The sequence below is a fragment of the Clupea harengus genome, chromosome 14 (assembly GCF_900700415.2).
Source record: "Clupea harengus chromosome 14, Ch_v2.0.2, whole genome shotgun sequence".
NCBI classification, from domain to species: domain Eukaryota; kingdom Metazoa; phylum Chordata; class Actinopteri; order Clupeiformes; family Clupeidae; genus Clupea; species Clupea harengus.
In genome coordinates, this window is record NC_045165.1 from 27,479,540 (window position 1) to 27,496,753 (window position 17,214).

General features: G+C 40.7%; 1 protein-coding gene across 1 annotated transcript; it reads right to left on the reverse strand.

Moving 5' to 3' along the window:
• Positions 1–466: 466 nt before the first annotated feature.
• On the reverse strand, positions 467–4,349 carry pax1a (paired box 1a). Its single transcript, XM_012838035.3, has 5 exons — positions 4,346–4,349; positions 3,249–3,857; positions 2,151–2,281; positions 1,627–1,837; positions 467–638 (listed from the first exon to the last, which is right to left on the reverse strand). Exons 1-5 carry the CDS (start codon positions 4,347–4,349, stop codon positions 556–558), a joined length of 1,038 nt encoding a protein of 345 aa, XP_012693489.1. The 3' UTR covers positions 467–555.
• Between the last annotated feature and the right edge of the window lie 12,865 nt (positions 4,350–17,214).

The following is a 17,214-nucleotide window of genomic DNA, read 5'->3' on the forward strand; positions in this document are numbered from 1 at the left end:
TATTTAGCACATTTACAAGTATTTATAAAAATATAATTAAAGCTTTTGCAAGTATTTTACATTTAACATTAATAACTTGTTCACATCGTTGAGTTGAATGCAGTCTCAATCTGTACCAGTCCGTGCGTGTTCTTGATTTCTGTACATGCACAGGCACCTCTGCCTTTTGTCATCAAAATAATCCCCAAGCAGAACAACAAATTCGCAGATTTGAATCAGTGACATAAGATTTATGACTGCAATCTTTGATAGAAACAGGCTATACATGGAGTTTCTTACGATTCAAAAACTATCTTCCACCAACATCGCGGCATAAGGGAGGCTACAGCATCCATGCCCTGAGGTTTACATTCAGTTTTTAGACATATTGTAGGGGCAAGTTATGGTAAGCCTGACAACAGACGGCCGAATCGATACATTCCTCCAAGACACTTGAGACACATTTTAGATAATGCTTCGACTTACTGTTCGAGATCTTGAAATGCACGCAATTAAATGGGTGTAGGGTATTTGCGGCTCGTGACGTGTGGTAATTCCCCTTTAGCTGCTGGGGGGTTATGATGATGAGGTAGGAAGACTGAGTCCGTGTATGCTGTTCATCGCCTCGTGCTTGCTCAGGGGACTGGGAGGTTTACGGTCTGTTGGAAAGAAGGGGCAGACAGACAAGGAGTGTGTTTAGAGAGCAAACAAGTCGTAATTCTGTCCTTCATCAAAACTCTGTTCACGCAACATCACGTCCATTTTCATAAGTAATGGCCAAAATATTTATAAATCATTAATAAGGATACCAGCTGTGTATTAGCCCTTTCTGTAGGCTAGGCTAACAAAAACGTTTGGCTTGCTTGGAGTATAACCATAATCATAATCATAATTATCATGACAATAATAACATCAATAATAATGATAATATTTTTTATTAAAGAAACAAACGATAACAATACTTTTAGAGAAATGAGAAATGATAACTTAAGGTCAAAAGCCCTCGCTAAAAACAAAATAAAAAACAAAAGGAAAAACAGAAAGTCTGTTTAAGTGAGCCTTAAAACCCCACTGCAAAGCCAGATTATTATGGTAATGAATCGAACTATGCACATAAATTCATGATTTTCCCTCTATGCACTAAGGTTGTCTCTGAAGTTTTATATCGGTATTAATTAACACCAGACTCTATGCACACGTCATGCCAAAACAATGCAATGCTGTTGTACAACTACAGCAGAGGAGATGCTATGTTTGACTGAACGCTACTAACCTAACACGAACTCGGCATGATGCAAAATGCTATACAGCACCATTCATCATGGCATCATAGAGACACACCTTTATTGAAACTGGACATTGAATAAGTCTAAAGGATTTTTCTAAATTTTACCTTTAAGACATGTCATGGAGTCTTGGAGTGTTTCGAGCTCAATCTTAAACGTCTCTACGAAATAATTTATACAGACTAAATACAATTTTAAAAAAAATGAAGAAACCGTTTCTGTCTTTTGTTTTGACAAGAAATGGTTAAACAAAAGTATGGTTATATTGCAAGAAAAATCTAATTCTTTTCGACAAAGTCTTCATTATACATTTTCAAATCACATTTGGAAAGTAATCAACCACAATCAGGCATAGGCCTACCATCTCGCGCTGCATGTTTGAATGCCATTTGCGAATGGATGTCACCCGCGTGCATCGTCATACCACTGTTTTGGTGCGACAGGGTCGTGCTCTGGGTTTGCCAGTGATGCGCGGGAGTGACATAGCTGCCCGCTGGACCACTATAAACACCGTACTGGTTTGAGGGAGAGTATGCACACGCAGGTACGTAACTGGACAATGAGGATGAAGTCTGTGAAAACACACACACACACGAAGAAAAGAGAGTAAGGAAGACACACAAATAATGATAAATTATGGTTATTCTTTGTTTATCAAAAAGTTGCCAACGCTGACGTATTGAGAGGAATGTAGGCTACAATGGCACCTTCACTCTGGAAAAACATTTACATTTTGCACAGCCAAGTAGGCCTCACTGGGGATACAACTAATGTTTTCTGTGCAGAGAATGCCTCTACATCATTTTGAACAAAGTTTTAAACTAACTAGTGTTCGTGCCATTTGCACAGTGTTCTATGTTCATATGTTTTAATAAGGACTTTTACCTGAGGATATTTTATGTCTGTGTCGACAGCTGATTTGTCTATTCCGTTCACCCCATGAGCGGTGGAAAACGTCCCTCTGTTGACACTTCCCCAGTCCTCCATTTTTTGTGGATATCCCTCTGCAGCGAGGGCTGGTTGGAAAACAAAAATATTACAGGCTACATCCATACCAGCAGAGCATAAACGAGCAGTGAAATAGTTTGGCAACAAACCCTCCAAAAAAGATTCATTATAAGAAATATGCCGTGATATTAGACGTCTATGTAACAAAAAGACTTTTAGAGAGATACATCGTAAAAATATCCTGTGCTATAAATTCAGAGGCCTAACAACCCCACAAATAGGATTTATTATCAATATGTAATACATATGTATGTACACAAAAATAATTGTGAGTAAAATTGAAGGTTATTTTACGAAACTTATATTTATAAATAATACACCATAGATTTGATATTATACAGGAAAACATAAAAATATGAATATATTATTATTCTATATTAAAAATATAATTGTATTCCATACTGCTATTTAGGCTACATTGCATACTGGCCTGCCATTGCCTTAAACAATGTACAAGTTGAGAAGTTAAGCGTACAAAAATATAAATGTTATAGAAGCCAAAAAACAATCACAATAATAAAATATCAGAAAGTATAATGTTCTGAAATGTGCTAAATTGGTCTATTGTTGTCAGGGTATCAAGATATACAAACATAAACATCTAGGCCTATACCATGTTCTCCAACTACTACACACTTCCAGGACCGAAATGGTGTATTTGTGTCGATAAAGCAGCCCATCTCGATTAATCTATTTTCATTTTACACCGACTACGAAGTGTTTTTAAAATTCAAATACGACCTTAGATATTTTAGAAACTACAGTATGAGTTGCCTTATTAGGATGAGGGCCTACATGAAAAAAAGCTACTTGCTTTATGTTGCATTTTACGCCAAAGGTTCTGTACAAACATTGAGGAATTACTTACAATAAAATCTATAATGGTCAAATTAAAAAAACGAATGCTAGGTGGTGGGTTTCAACAATATATGAAAATCAAAAATAAGATTAATTATTCGTATTTGAATTACCGACCTGCGGGATCCATGAAGGCTCTAATACCAAGGATATTGCTGACAGTGTGCGCTGAGGGCCAGGCCCGTGATAGGCCCACAGGCACACCAGGGTTGCCCATTTTGGTCCCAGTGGGTGACATTGCGTTTGGATATGAATAGGGATAGATATGGTTGTATGGAATTCCTTGCTGTGGCTGTTGCTTGCAGTTCTCATACTGGTTCGGCTGGGACAGACTTCCAATCTTGTTCCGTAAAATCCTACTAATAGAGCTGACTGATGGTACGTTGTATTTGTCACAAACTGCGTCCGCTAGAAGTCTGTCTCGAATTTCCCAAGCAAAGATCCCCGGGTCATTCTGCTTGTATTCCCTTATGTTTTTCACCACGTTCGGCGTGGTAACCCGTGGCTTGCTCCCACCGATAGCACCGGGTAAAATTGACCCGGTTTCGTTGTACCTTGCTAGAATCTTGCTCACACAGCCATGAGAGACGCGGAGTTGTCTACTAATGTCACAGGGTCGTATCCCGAGCTGGGCCAACTCCACTATCCGTAGCCTTATAGCATTGGGCAGCGGACGACCATTTACAAACACCCCGCCAAGTTGGTTCACCTCCCCATACGTTTGCTCTGTAAGAAAGAAAACTCATTACTTACACTGTATATGCTCAAAAACAGCGGGAGAACATGAAGTCTTTCCATGCCGTCACTATTTAAAGTTATGAGGAAAATGGCGATCCAATGTAAGCAGCTCTATTATTTAGTCCCAGTAGGCTACAGCAAATAGACAACACTTACCTCGCCCCTCATATTGATTGTAATATGACAATTAGAATCGGAAAAGCATGATATAAACCCAACTATAGACAACGCACAACTTACACGTTTCCAGACACCCATCACATGCATATATAATATGACACAATTCAGACTCAATTCTGTTCTCCTGAATATTTGTTTCCAGCAGCCTTTTGTATCCATGCAAAGACACCATACAGTTTTGACTATACCCGTGGTCGACTTTACGGTTATTTCTGGCGTTATGCAGGCGTGTAAAACATGCTCTGCCGCTATCATCTTCCTGCCAGTGAAGCATGCAGACGTGAAGAGTGGCTCACCCATTTGCCCGTGGTTTTGTGATGCTTTCCTTGAAATAGCTACTCTTCAATGGCTGAACGCACTGTTTCTGTCGATTGCACCGGGGTGAAGCGAGGAAGTTAACAAGAAAATGACGGAGTCCCCAAGTTTTTCTCTCGAAGCTGCGGTCCCACGCCCCACGACAAGATGTGGGGAGAAACTATTGTGAACACTGGGACTGGAGTGATCTTCATCCGTTAAAGACAAATTTGTCTTATCCCGGAGTCTGGAGTTTGCTCAGATTAATTTGACGCGTCCTCCACGTCAATCGAGCTGGCTACGCTACGCGCATTGGTTTGATCTCATTGGTCCGTCAGTCTCCGGATAGGCTGCCCCGCCAATGCGCCATCCGGTCTGCACAGTTTAACCTCTGAGTAATCCGAATTGGTAAGTGAGATGGGTCCGATACTTTGCACCAACCTATACCTGCACATACAGAAAAAAAGTGGTCTTATTTAAAACGAATTGCAAATATAGACTCGTTTTAAACCTAATGTTAAAATACAGGGGAGTTTGGCGACTGCAGCGCACCAGCAGTCAGTTTAAGCCAAACACACTTACAGTTTGTGTCCAAAATCACCTGGATATCTGTAGCCTACTTTAAAAAGTACTTTGTTATGCTGTAAGGTATATAACTCCGTGACGCTTCAACTGAAACATTGGGTACAAATAAATGGGTAAAATAGTAGCCCAGCCATGATTCAGTTCCGCCATACATACATAGAGCAGACATAACCTTGCCCATATTTTCTTTTAAAAGGCATTTAAAAAAATGACATACATAGATGGTATACATGAACATATAAACAGTAACAAATGTGTCATGTGCCTCCCTGGTGAGAACTTGTACCATGAATTGCCGTTGCCGAATTAAAGTGATGTAGTAGTGGAAAGTCAGGTTGAACGGCAGGGTCATTTACCAAAGGCCATTGCGTTGACTCTCACTTAGTGATGAATTTCGTTGAAGTATGATCATAATTCTGGCGTGATTGAGCGGGCTGTGGAGGGAACGGACCTGACCATCACGGGTTGCACATGACAGTCAATTGCATAATAGGATGGACGGTTCGCGTGGAAGGGGTCGTAAGGTCAGTGATGCGCGGCTAATGCAGTGCTAATAGTGGTACAGTCAGAATGGACAAACCAGTTTGAAGAAGTGTTTCATTTGTACTAAATCCGGGCCTGCTGTAATCAATACCTATGTTGCGTATTGTACAGCCGTTACTATATAGGCTATCGACTAAATTCCAAAGGCTGACTTTATCACAACATGTTCTCGGTGTTTCCTGTGTAAATAAAGAAGGTATCGTTTACTGGCTCGCAAAATGTCGCTTGTAAAACTTAACAGTCGACCCGACAGTAACAAGGAACAGTGTCACTATCTTCTCTGATGAGACCAGTTCACAAGTCTGCAGGCAAGACACACATGGAAAACATCACTTCGGGTCACGCGTATAGCGACATACAATAATTAAAAATCAGACAAGGCTTACTAAGTTAAATTAAGCCCTGTTTTCTTTCTTCTGGGATGCTGCCATCATTTAGGCTCTGACCCCGATATTGGAGAGGAAGAGGCGGAGATGTGGCCTACCTTAGTGTGATAGGCTACACATTCTCTTTCAGTCAGTGCACTTACTTTACTAATGGAATATTGTCTATGGAAATGTATCCATTTTTGACACAAAGATGTGCGTTTGAACCCCCGGTCTCATTCGAGGAGAACCGAACACACTCGGTTGTGGTCGAGGGTAAAGTGTTGCCCTCTTCTGGGAAAAGGAGGTAGTGGAGATTTCCACCATTAGGTGTTCGACCGAAGTAGAAACATATGACACCGAGTCACCGGAGAAAAATCCTATTTTCTAGAATGTACACTTCTTTAATGATCGTGGCAATCGGAGCAAATTCGGCGGAGGATAAGGTATGGAAGCTTGCATGGTTATTTTTATGATGTGATCTAGAAGTGAGAACGCACAGCCTAAAGAAAGAGCTGTATGCCGTTACAACACGTCAAAACATGGGCATGCAGTGTCTATCTATGTTTGACAGTCGCCGTTGAGTTAAATGTAATGCTTGCAGTGGCTGCTTTGGATGAAATGCAGTTACTTAAGTGTAAACAGAGTCGATGAAAGCAGCATTAGTGTATTACTATATGTACAATGATGCTCATTCACAATGTGTTCTTGTTTCTTCGGTGGAATACGCAAGAAGAAGAACATTTGAGGGGTGAAGTTGTTGACCTCTCTAAATAAAACTACGCTGTTTTAATGAAATATTGAATGTGAAGTATTTTCAGTAAACAGTAGTATGACTGCACAAATGTTTTCTTAAAACCATTATTTTTGAATTAGCCTATTGATGTGCATTAGCCTCTAAGGAAAACGCTAGGTCACCAGCCTCAGACGAAGGTAAAAATAGTGCATTGTCGAAATACTTTAACATTTGAATGTTTTTCAACAGTCCTTCGAGTGAGATTTGTTACTGTCCAATTTTATTACACAGTTTCAATTTGTCCTCAGAGCCAATTAACCTTAATCCTCGATATTTGAAAAGAATACAAAAATATGTTTTCACTTGCGAAATTGAACTATGTCAAATTAAACTATCCTCACTCGCGTGCATTTAGTTGCATATACTTTAGGATTTAATACAAAATGACACAAGTACTGGTACTTTTTCATAGAGGTATAGCCATTACACCTAGGCTAGATCAGAAATTAAATTGGGCTATGGATTCGTTGAACATTAATTGAAAACGCCACCCTAGACAGAGAAGGCGCTCATTTAGTCATTTTAATTCAGTCATTGCTATTGTGAAAAGTCTGGCTCACCAGCCAGCCGTCCACATCGTTAATCAATGCTGTGAATAAAACTGAAAATGCGGAAATAAAAAAGTCTATTGTGAATAGTCTATATCGTTTTAAAAACAAATAAAACAAGTACTTTTAAACAATATATTTCCAAACTATGTAGGCTAACATTTTGCTTGTTAAATAAAGTTGCAGCCTAAAATTAATTTATCAATGAAATTCAGTGTATTCGGTTGGCCTTCAAACGAATATAACAATCTAGGATCTAGAATTAATCAAAATTCCATGTGAAAAAAGTGCGAATCCCTGCAGATTATAGGCTATATTATCTGGGAACGCTTCTGATTTTGTCAAATGAACCGTGTATTATTTCAAATTCATCAGCCTATAATTCTCAAGTGTCAAAGGGCTCGCATGGGTATACCCACACTACTGTTCCCATCTTTACCAAAGGGCCTGTCCATCTTCATTTTCGAAAGTGGATTGCATTAGCGGGAGGAATCCCTGGGCGCACATCAGTGTCTTACTGAGGCCTCTGAGCCGTTTTATTCTCTTTTTTTTTTACAAAGGAATCTTTTGCAAAAAGCAAAGAAAAACAAATTAAATTCAATTAACCTTAGTTTAAAATAATACAAAAAAATTAAGCATTTTTATTAAGAAAGCAGGTAGGCCTACAATGTAAATCTCGACACCTTAGAAACTCAGCTTTCGATTAAGGACCATGTCATAGGCACCCTTTCATGAAACGGATCGGTCCCTTTCAGTTAGTTCAAATAAATAATCCAACTGTAAATAAATTAGTAGCTATATAGGTTATCTGCTCCAGTCTTGGAATCATGCCTCGTGAATCATGTAGGCTAAGCTTAATCGTTTCATTTTTGGTAGGTTAGAAAATATGTCATAAAGGTTCTTTTTTGTTAGTTGAAGTAGCAGCGTTGATTTGAACTGCAATGAAAGAATGGTTCAAAAAGGAGGCCTGTTAGGTAGCCTACAGGGTGGATTTGGTTAGCCCATCATCGTTCAAATGTTCTTGATATTTTTTGTTTCTCGATCCTTGTTGCTGCGTTTCATTTCGCTGCTTTTCATGCCCCGGCCTTGTAATTAAATCACAAGTTCAATGTGTTGCTTGTGCAATCACTTTCAGATTCCATTCCCTGACGCCACTTACTGGCACAATACGTCTCTAAAGACGGCTTAGAAACATATGACGCCCACCTAATAGATTTATTTTTTGTTTGTTTGTTTTTCAAACGTCGAGCTGTGACGATTTCTAAACAGTGACCTTGACATTCAATAGGCTACTAGCCCTCACACGCACGCACTCACACGCACACACAGACCATGCTTGTCATATATAACTTGCATTAATCGCAACGTAAATTGCGTGAATTGAAATAACCTGAAAGTTGCCTGCGGTGTATGAAATGCAAACGAGAGACCGCTCCAACTCCTTGAAATTGGCCTTTATCGCAGAAAGTTTATGGCGACAAATCCTTCCCTCAACAGCTTACTGAACTGAATTCTTTGTATATGGTCGTTAATGATAACATAGACCATTTAACCATGTACGACAATGATATTCGTCATTACTCGAAACATATAGCAGGATTAGTTTATGCTGATGAGGCCATTGCATATCTCGAAGGAACGCCTTTCACTTAATTATAGTACACATTATGATAATAACGAATTCACCATGTCTTTGCCAACTTTCATTTGAAATAACCGATGTAGTCCGACACAATACATACTGCATATGATATGGTTTCAATTTTCTTTTCTTTTTCCTTCTTCGACTGGATAGGCCATGGTGTTTTATTGAAGACCCGTTGTGCCTCCGGTTTTGATTTAGTGTTTGTGAGTTTTGTGATCTCATTGCCCAGTATGGAAATTATTAGACAGAGCCAGAGTTGCGTGCATTAAGCAGACTAGGATCAACATGGGGTAGGGGGAATAAAACAGAGCGTGCTGAAATAGGTTTTACGTCCTTAAACTTCATCCGACTTCGCATCTGTCTGTATTGTGATGTTGAGACCCGCCCATTTCCATGACACTTAGTGCAGTTTTACACCGGCGAAGCTGGTATGTTGCAACTTGACAGTTGCGACTTAATTTACGTCAGATGTAAAAACCTTTTTTACTCAACACTTGGTGACACTAGTGAGAAGTACAATGCTTGACAGCTTGACTACACCTAATTTGAAGAGTCTTGTTGCTTCTGTATAGGTCTAGTCATTTATAAGGACAGCTGTATGGTATGAAGGAAATCGGCTTTGCTGAACCAGAGAAGCTCAATTTAGGGAGAATCTCAGGGTGAAATTGCAATAAATGGAATGGTTTGTAAAACCATAGAGAGGAGGGGTCCAGATGGCATATCCATACTGGTTATGCATGAGAGTATATGTGGGACGTGAGTGATTGGCCCCAGCGCTCCACTGCCCTCAGTAACCACATGTTAATTGCTCCATCCCCAAACCAGTGCCTAAGTGGAAGCCTCTATTCAAGCTAATGGGACATGATGTATTCCTGCCCTGATCCATCCACTATTCATATGTATCAGTGTGTGGACCTTTGGTATAACAGTGCATTAACACCTTGACTTTTATAAATACTCTTTTTACAACTTTAGTTGGAAGTGGCAAGTAGGACTTTGGTATCCTTTAGCTGGCATTAGAGGGGAGAAATGGAGAAATCCGAGGCCTGGGAATGGCCGGCCAGGTTTTATGGTTTGAAGGCTCTGAGTCTGCAGTGCAGAAGGACTAATGAGACTGCAAAACCCAATCTGCACCGGGGCAGGTTTGAGCTGCCCAGCTAATGGCTTCTGACCTGAGCAGAATGTGGCCTGAGTGGGAGAGGACGTGTCTGATTTCTAGATGAAGAGTAGAAGAGTGGTAGAGTGGTAGAGTGGTTGAGTGGTAGAGTGGTAGACACACACACACACACACACACACACACACACACACACACACACACACACACACACACACACACACACACACACACACACGTGCATACGTACACACACGTGACTACACGGCTGTGTACGGCTGTGTCACATTGCATAAGTTGCATGAAGTCTGATGATCACACAAGAAAAACAATCAGACCATTTAAAACAATGTCTAGGTAAGGGTAGATCTGTCTATCATAACATACAAGTTCCAACTGGCTAAGATCCCCTGGTGTGAATGCTTCTAAACTCTTCAAAAGGGACTGCAGTCATATATGACATGTCCTCTGAGATAGCCAGGCATTACCTAAGGCCACTACTAGAAGAATATCAGATTGCACCCTCCAATAAAATCCCATATCCCATATCATATTTTCTTATGGCTGTCAGTATCAAAACCTCAACAGCACTATTAACTTATTGGCATGGGTGTCAGTTGCTATGGCTGATATTTGCACCAATAGCTGTGAATACACACACACACACACACACACACATACACACATATATACAGAGAGCGAGAAAGAGAAAGAGAGAGATTCATATTCTATATATGTCAAATGTATTGATTAATATTGTATAATATGAACACATTTCTAGATACAGATTCCATGATGATACTCACACATACGAACGTAAAACATTCACCAAATAACTGAAATAAATGAGCACACTGAGTTGTCACACTCTAAGTGTGAGCTTTCTTAGTGTTTTGTAGATGAAACTCTAAGTAGATGAAAATAAAAGTGCTTATTTTCACTGATGGGCTGTGTTTCCTGACCTGGCCGTGTTCAGTGGATGACGTACCTGCACACATTGCAACCATTGCACTGTTGGCTGTCCTTGAAATTTAAAAATGTTTTGCCAAACACTGGCGACTTATCTGGCTCTTATTATCTGGGGAAGGATATTTAGGAACATTTTCAACTCTCTACAAAGAGGAGCCATTTCTCCTTTGGTACTATGATCCAAGAATATGTCATCAGAAGAAACTGACATTGTTCACTATTAGCCTTTTCAACTTGGTCTTTGTCTATTAAGACTCGGTATGGATGCCCACTAAGACCATATGTACTTGATATACTCTTATCCCCAGTTTCCCATCTAGAGACACTTAAACCATTTGCCCTGCATGGCTAGACATTGAAGTTGGGTGTTGGTTGACAGTGGTTATCAAATACAAACAAACACAGCAGTACCCAGAAATCAAGGCCATATTTCGGTGCACTACCTGCCCTCAGTCCTCCCAGTGTCTTGGTGAACTGAACAGTTCTCACACCTTGTACCACCTGCTGGGTGACAATACCTCCAGATCTAGTAGATCTAGTTCCTGTTCAAGCAGATCAGGTCATGATTATTCTCAAGGAAGAATGCTGTGAGAATCCCCACTGATTCTCTCAAAGTGCACAGGCTCAGGCCCTTGAGGAAGATTGCACAAAGGGCATTGTTCTGTTCCACAGAAATACAACACAGTGCCCTCATGCCTTGGAGGGCTGGCAGCATAGCCATTGGAAAAACTCTGGTGCATGAATGTCGTATCATCCAATGAAATGAAAACGCAAACATCTGTTGGGGAAACCTCCCTCATCACACAAACTGAGTTTAGGCAGCTCTCAGGGAGGAGAGCAAAACCCCAAACCTAAATCTGAACTGGCATCTCAGAGGATCAGTGACAGAGGTGGACGTGCATCTGACTCATTTTAAAAAGCTGTTGACAACAACAACGAAAACATTATAATATTGAGGATGTACGCCAGAGACGTGTTCAGATTGCTAATGTGGAGCAGGATGGTCACCCCACATGTAGGCTTCAAGAATGACTTTGTGTGTGTGTGTGTGTGTGTGTGTGTGTGTGTGTGTGTGTGTGTGTGTGTGTGTGTGTGTGTGTGTGTGTGTGTGTGTGTGTGTGTGTGTGGAGCGGATAGACAATTGATGGGGATGGGTTCATATATCTGTTGGGTTAGGGGTTCATTGTGAAAAAATCCTGGACTTCTTCTGACCTTGACCATGTCAAATATGTTGCCACACACTATATATGAATGAGACATAGATACAGAAGCAAGACATGTCACCCCTCAAATAGCCTTCATAACAGATCATATGTACTTCTTAAATGATGATACCCTACTTAAACATAGATTCCATGAGGCCAGTTGTACTGAAAGAGTCCTGTCAGTTCCCTCTAGCAGCTAGGACTACTGTTTCGTAAAGCTATACTCACCAGCTGCTTTTGATTCATTTAAGGAACCTTCATTATTTTTGGGAATTCACCCACAGTCTTTGAATTACAACAACGGGTGCTGGCTTATGGTCACTTCGCACCTCACTCCCAGTACTATGTACAAACAATCGAATGTCTTTATTTTTTAGATGACATCTGGAATACAGTCTGCAAACACGCAGATGTAAAATGAACAAGATCTGACCAAAGATGGAAAGGAAAATGTAGAGATGTCTAAACTAAGACTTTACTGATAATTCAATTAGTGGTACATACTGTGTATATATAAGTCATATAACATCTTCATAAGCTCTATATAACACAGTTATAAGCAATACATAAGTGCATGTATGCATTCAATGTTATAAAAGAAGTTAATCATGGACATCTGTGTCCATGACAATGTTGTGTAGAGTCTTACCACAGTACAACATTCTTTAAACGGTCATTGTTTTAAATCCAGTATTGAAACAGAACAAAACACTGGCCAGATACTTTATATCTAAAAGCTCTGCTTGCTATTAAGACCAATCTGACAGGTGACAGGCTTGGTTCATTTGTATTCGTGTCCTCCAAAGTGTATGGATGTGCTGTCCTTGGACTCAGAGTGGAGGGGCTCGCAGTGAGAACACAGCGCTGGGAAATTCAAGGCCTGCTATCGAGAGGCAGTGTGATATTGTTTTCCGCTAAACCAAAAATCAAGGCCTTAGACATGCCTTTTTTATGTCAGGAATAGGGGCAGTGTATGTTTTTGACAGTTGCTCCTTTCAAGATTAATGGGTTTATGAAAACCTTGTGTCTTCCGCCAAGATCCAGACCCTATATCCATCAGTGTTACCAGCATAGCAGCACAATGCTGACATTGGAATCCAAAAGACAGAGTGAGTATTGATGTCACAACAGACAGTTTGTGTCTTTCTCTCCCTCTCGCTCCCTCCTTTGTCCTCAGCTGTGTGTGTGTGTGTGTGTGTGTGGCAGCCATCTTGGAATCTTTTAGATATTAGTGGTTGTGGAAAATGTGGCCACATCTTTTCCCAAATTTGACCATTCCCTGACAAAGCCTGAACTTACAATATTGATTATTAGGAGAAAAATGCACACTCTGAAAAGGTTTTCATCTCCGAATGCACATCACTGAGAAAAGACATCACCCGCTAAGTCAATAGGATTCCAAATTACTGGTGATGCCACAATATATTAAATACAACAATACAAAATATTCTGGTTCTCAGGACAATTTATTGTTTAGATATAGTAAATAATGCCCCACAAACAACAGCTGAACAGTTGTAAAAATGACATGGCCATAGTTCAACGAGAGCACTTTGAAAATGTAACATTGCACAGGGATTCTATAGCCAATTTGATTTCTAATTGACAGTAAAGGTGCAGCATAGTTTTAAATTGGCCAGCATGGCAAATAAACCCCATGGCTAAAACAATAGCAGAGTTTGAAGCACAAGTATCTGTGTAAAAATGACCGTCAAACGGCATATTAAATCTGGAAGAACTCGGGAGTAAGTGTTTAAAAGGCAGAATGTGGCCTGATCAGGGCATAGTGTAGGTTCAACCTTCCACTCCAGCTTTCAACCTTCTGCCAGACATCCATAAATACGATCCCTTATTTCTCCCCTTGTGTGGATGCCAGTTGGGCTAAGGAGGGGGTTTGTGTTGGGTGTTCTCCGTGCATTTCAGTGAGAGCCTCAGTTTCACCTGGTACATAAGAGGGCCACTGACTTCCTGAAACACACACGAGCTCTTGCTGTTAGTCGTCTGTCATTTCAACGATTTGTTGAAAGCTGCATAAGTTAAGCCGCGTGTTCGCATAATGGGAGCTTGTTTGTGGAGTCACACATGGATTCATCAAACTTTGCTCCCATCAACGGCCATATCGACGAAATGCAAAATCATATTTTGGAAAAATATTACATTGGCCAAAGAAAGTACCCATTTTATAAAGCAATATTTCTGTTTTCCTTTTTGCACAAGCTCTTATTTAATTTATAGGTGTTTGCACAATTTACAGGAAGGATACCACTAGATGGATGTATGGTTTAATTTGTCTCCAGTTCACAAATATTTCAAAGAAAATAGGACTAATGTACAGATGCATTTTAATGTATTTGCCAGAATGATTCATGTCTGGTGGGGAAAAGATCATTTTGGTGTATGTAGCTTCATTATATGATTAAATGAGTAACTGAAATATATTTGTGTAGAAAGGACTATGCTGTCAAAACTCTGAGATTCTTGGCAGGATTCTTCTGAATGAAGAGTGCGTTACAAATAAAATGAATTATTATTATTATTAAAAGGAGCCAGCACATTTCACAAGAACTCCACTCCAAATTAGACTTAATTTTCATGTATGCATGAACAAGACTGATTATTTATTTGCATCTCTGCATTTGCATTCTATTTATTTCTATGATGTTACTACTGAAGTGAGATGTATCTGATAGTATGGTTGTGTGTTCTTGCTTGTGGAAATGTCTGTTTTTCAACAAATGACCGTGTCTTTACCTCACAATTAAGTGAAAGAACTGCTGCTGGTAGCAAAACCTAAGTATGTCCAACCTGAGTCCAGCCTGGCACAAAGCCAGCCTGGATTTGCCGGTTTGAGTTTAAATTTAACATGTGCTGAATGCTCCCAGGGAAGCTCAAACACAGTATGGGTGGTCAGGAAGAGACACACACAAAGCACAGTGGAGGAGCAGCACTGGGGCGAGAGAGTGACTGAGTGAAGCTCCACCACTGTGCAGGAACCATGATGATTATACTCCATTAAATATCAGGGCAGATTTGGACATATTTTGTTTCAGTAAAGACATCACTGTAAGAAATCTTAAAATGACTTAAAGCAGCAGTAAGGAGTTCTGGTTGAAAACTAGCAGTCTAACTACTGGAAAGGCATGTGAAAACCAGCAGCACACTTGGCAATGATAAAAGGCTTGCTACCATGCTAACTTATCTCCTTTGGCCATATGGTAGGCAATTTTTTCTTCTAAAGCTTTTTTTTGTACATTTTGGCAGGGTGGTCAGACCTGCACCACAGAACTGCGTGCGGCTAGTTGAAAGGACAAGTGTGTTTATCTGACCTTCACATGACCATATACAATAAAGTGGGAAATAGTTGCATACTGTGTCTTTAAGAGGGAGGAAGTAAAATGTTGCATGGTCCAGTATTAAATATATATATTGCATGTTGTTTGTATGTATGTACATACAGTATATATATTAGTTAAAACAGTAAAACTTAATTGAAAAACTGCAGATTTTGAATTACAACTCAAGGTCCTTCACTCACACACACACTAACACACACTCACGCACACGCACATGCACATGCACACGCACACACACACACACACACACACACACACACACACACACACACACACACACACACACACACACACACACACACACACACACACACACACACACACACACACACACACACACACACACACACACACACACATCTGACATACAGACTCTCACCCTCACTTTTCCCTGAAGGGGACCCACATCATATTCCCCTGGAAACAGTGAGGTGGCTGATGTCAGCTAGTGTTGACAGTGCTCATGGGTATTCCATCAGGAATGAAAGGGAACTATGCATCACTGTGTGGCCCCTCTCATCCGCTGAGGGACGGAACATGCAGTGACGGGAGGAGAGGGGTGGAGAGGGAGGAGAGGAGAGGGGAGGAGAGGAGAGGGGCGGAGAGGAGAGGTGAGGAGAAGAGAGGTGAGGTGAGGTGAGGTGAGGTGAGGTGAGGTGAGGTGAGGTGAGGTGAGGTGGGATGAGGTCAGGTCAGGTCTGGTTGTACGTGACAGCCTGTGTGGGGGTCTCGGGGATCACACACCTGTTTTCCCCTCAGACTGCAGCTCCAGGACTTCCCCCTCGGCCCCTCGTGCCTGTGGTGCTTGTGGGGCTTGTGCTCACAGTCAGCCTGAATTTGTGAGTCTCTTCTGATTTCATTCTGAGCCAATCCCCGGTGGTGTAATGCAGCAGACGCGGTTCAAAATACGATCAGTGTTGTTAACGTCAAAAAGTGTTCCATTCTCTTTCTAACGATGTGACTTGAGGTCAGGCTGTACTTGCTCCATATGGGTTAGTTCAGTTGGATAAGTTTAGCTCCTTGACTTTTGGGCCAGAATACAAAAGAGTCCAAGAACAAGAGGGGGTGGCATCCCAACTTCTCCAGTGAGTTAGGAGGTGCCTTCCATAAATGAATTTGCTGTTAGAGCTTGGGACAGCGTGGGTTAATATGAGGTATTCAATGTGAAGCACTTGGTGGCTTGATTATGAAGAAAAGTGCTATATAAATGCAGTCCATTGACCATGGGACTACACTGCAAAATCAGTTGGAGTAGACTGGGCTATTGGAATCTCCCTGTCATGGGACTTGATTTGTTGAAGTGCTGCTGACAGCACTGCCAAGAATCCTTTCAAAAACAAAAATTCTCAGGGGTCTACGGCAAGTGTGTTTACTCTCTGGCAAGTTGTAGTGGAGCCATAGTCTTTGACACCGAAGATCTTTTTTTTATGAAATGTGCACGTTTCTTGTCAGTTGTGATGTTGTTCCACTACATTGTGTTGGAACATTACATGGCAAACTTGGCCTTGCAGCTCTTCAGTCAGAAACATTCCAGCCACTTCTGGGGAAAAAAAGAAAAAAAGACACAAGATCATAATTTGCCCAGGACAAAGAAGGCATCCAGGGCTAATCTGTTTTTGTTTTCTCTTGTGAAATCATCTTCATAATGAAAGGGTTGGTAGAAGACTCCTCGCAAGAAAGGTATGTTACTCAATTCATGATGTCCCGAAAGGATTACCAGAGAGAAATTATCCTAATCCAAAATGAT

Coding starts and splice junctions, on each gene's coding strand:
- pax1a (XM_012838035.3), bottom strand. Junction 2,282..3,248: donor AGCCTTCATGGATCCCGCAG/GTCGGTAATTCA, acceptor TTTTCCAACCAG/CCCTCGCTGCAGAGGGATAT. Junction 639..1,626: donor CAAACATGCAGCGCGAGATG/GTAGGCCTATGC, acceptor TCTTTCCAACAG/ACCGTAAACCTCCCAGTCCC.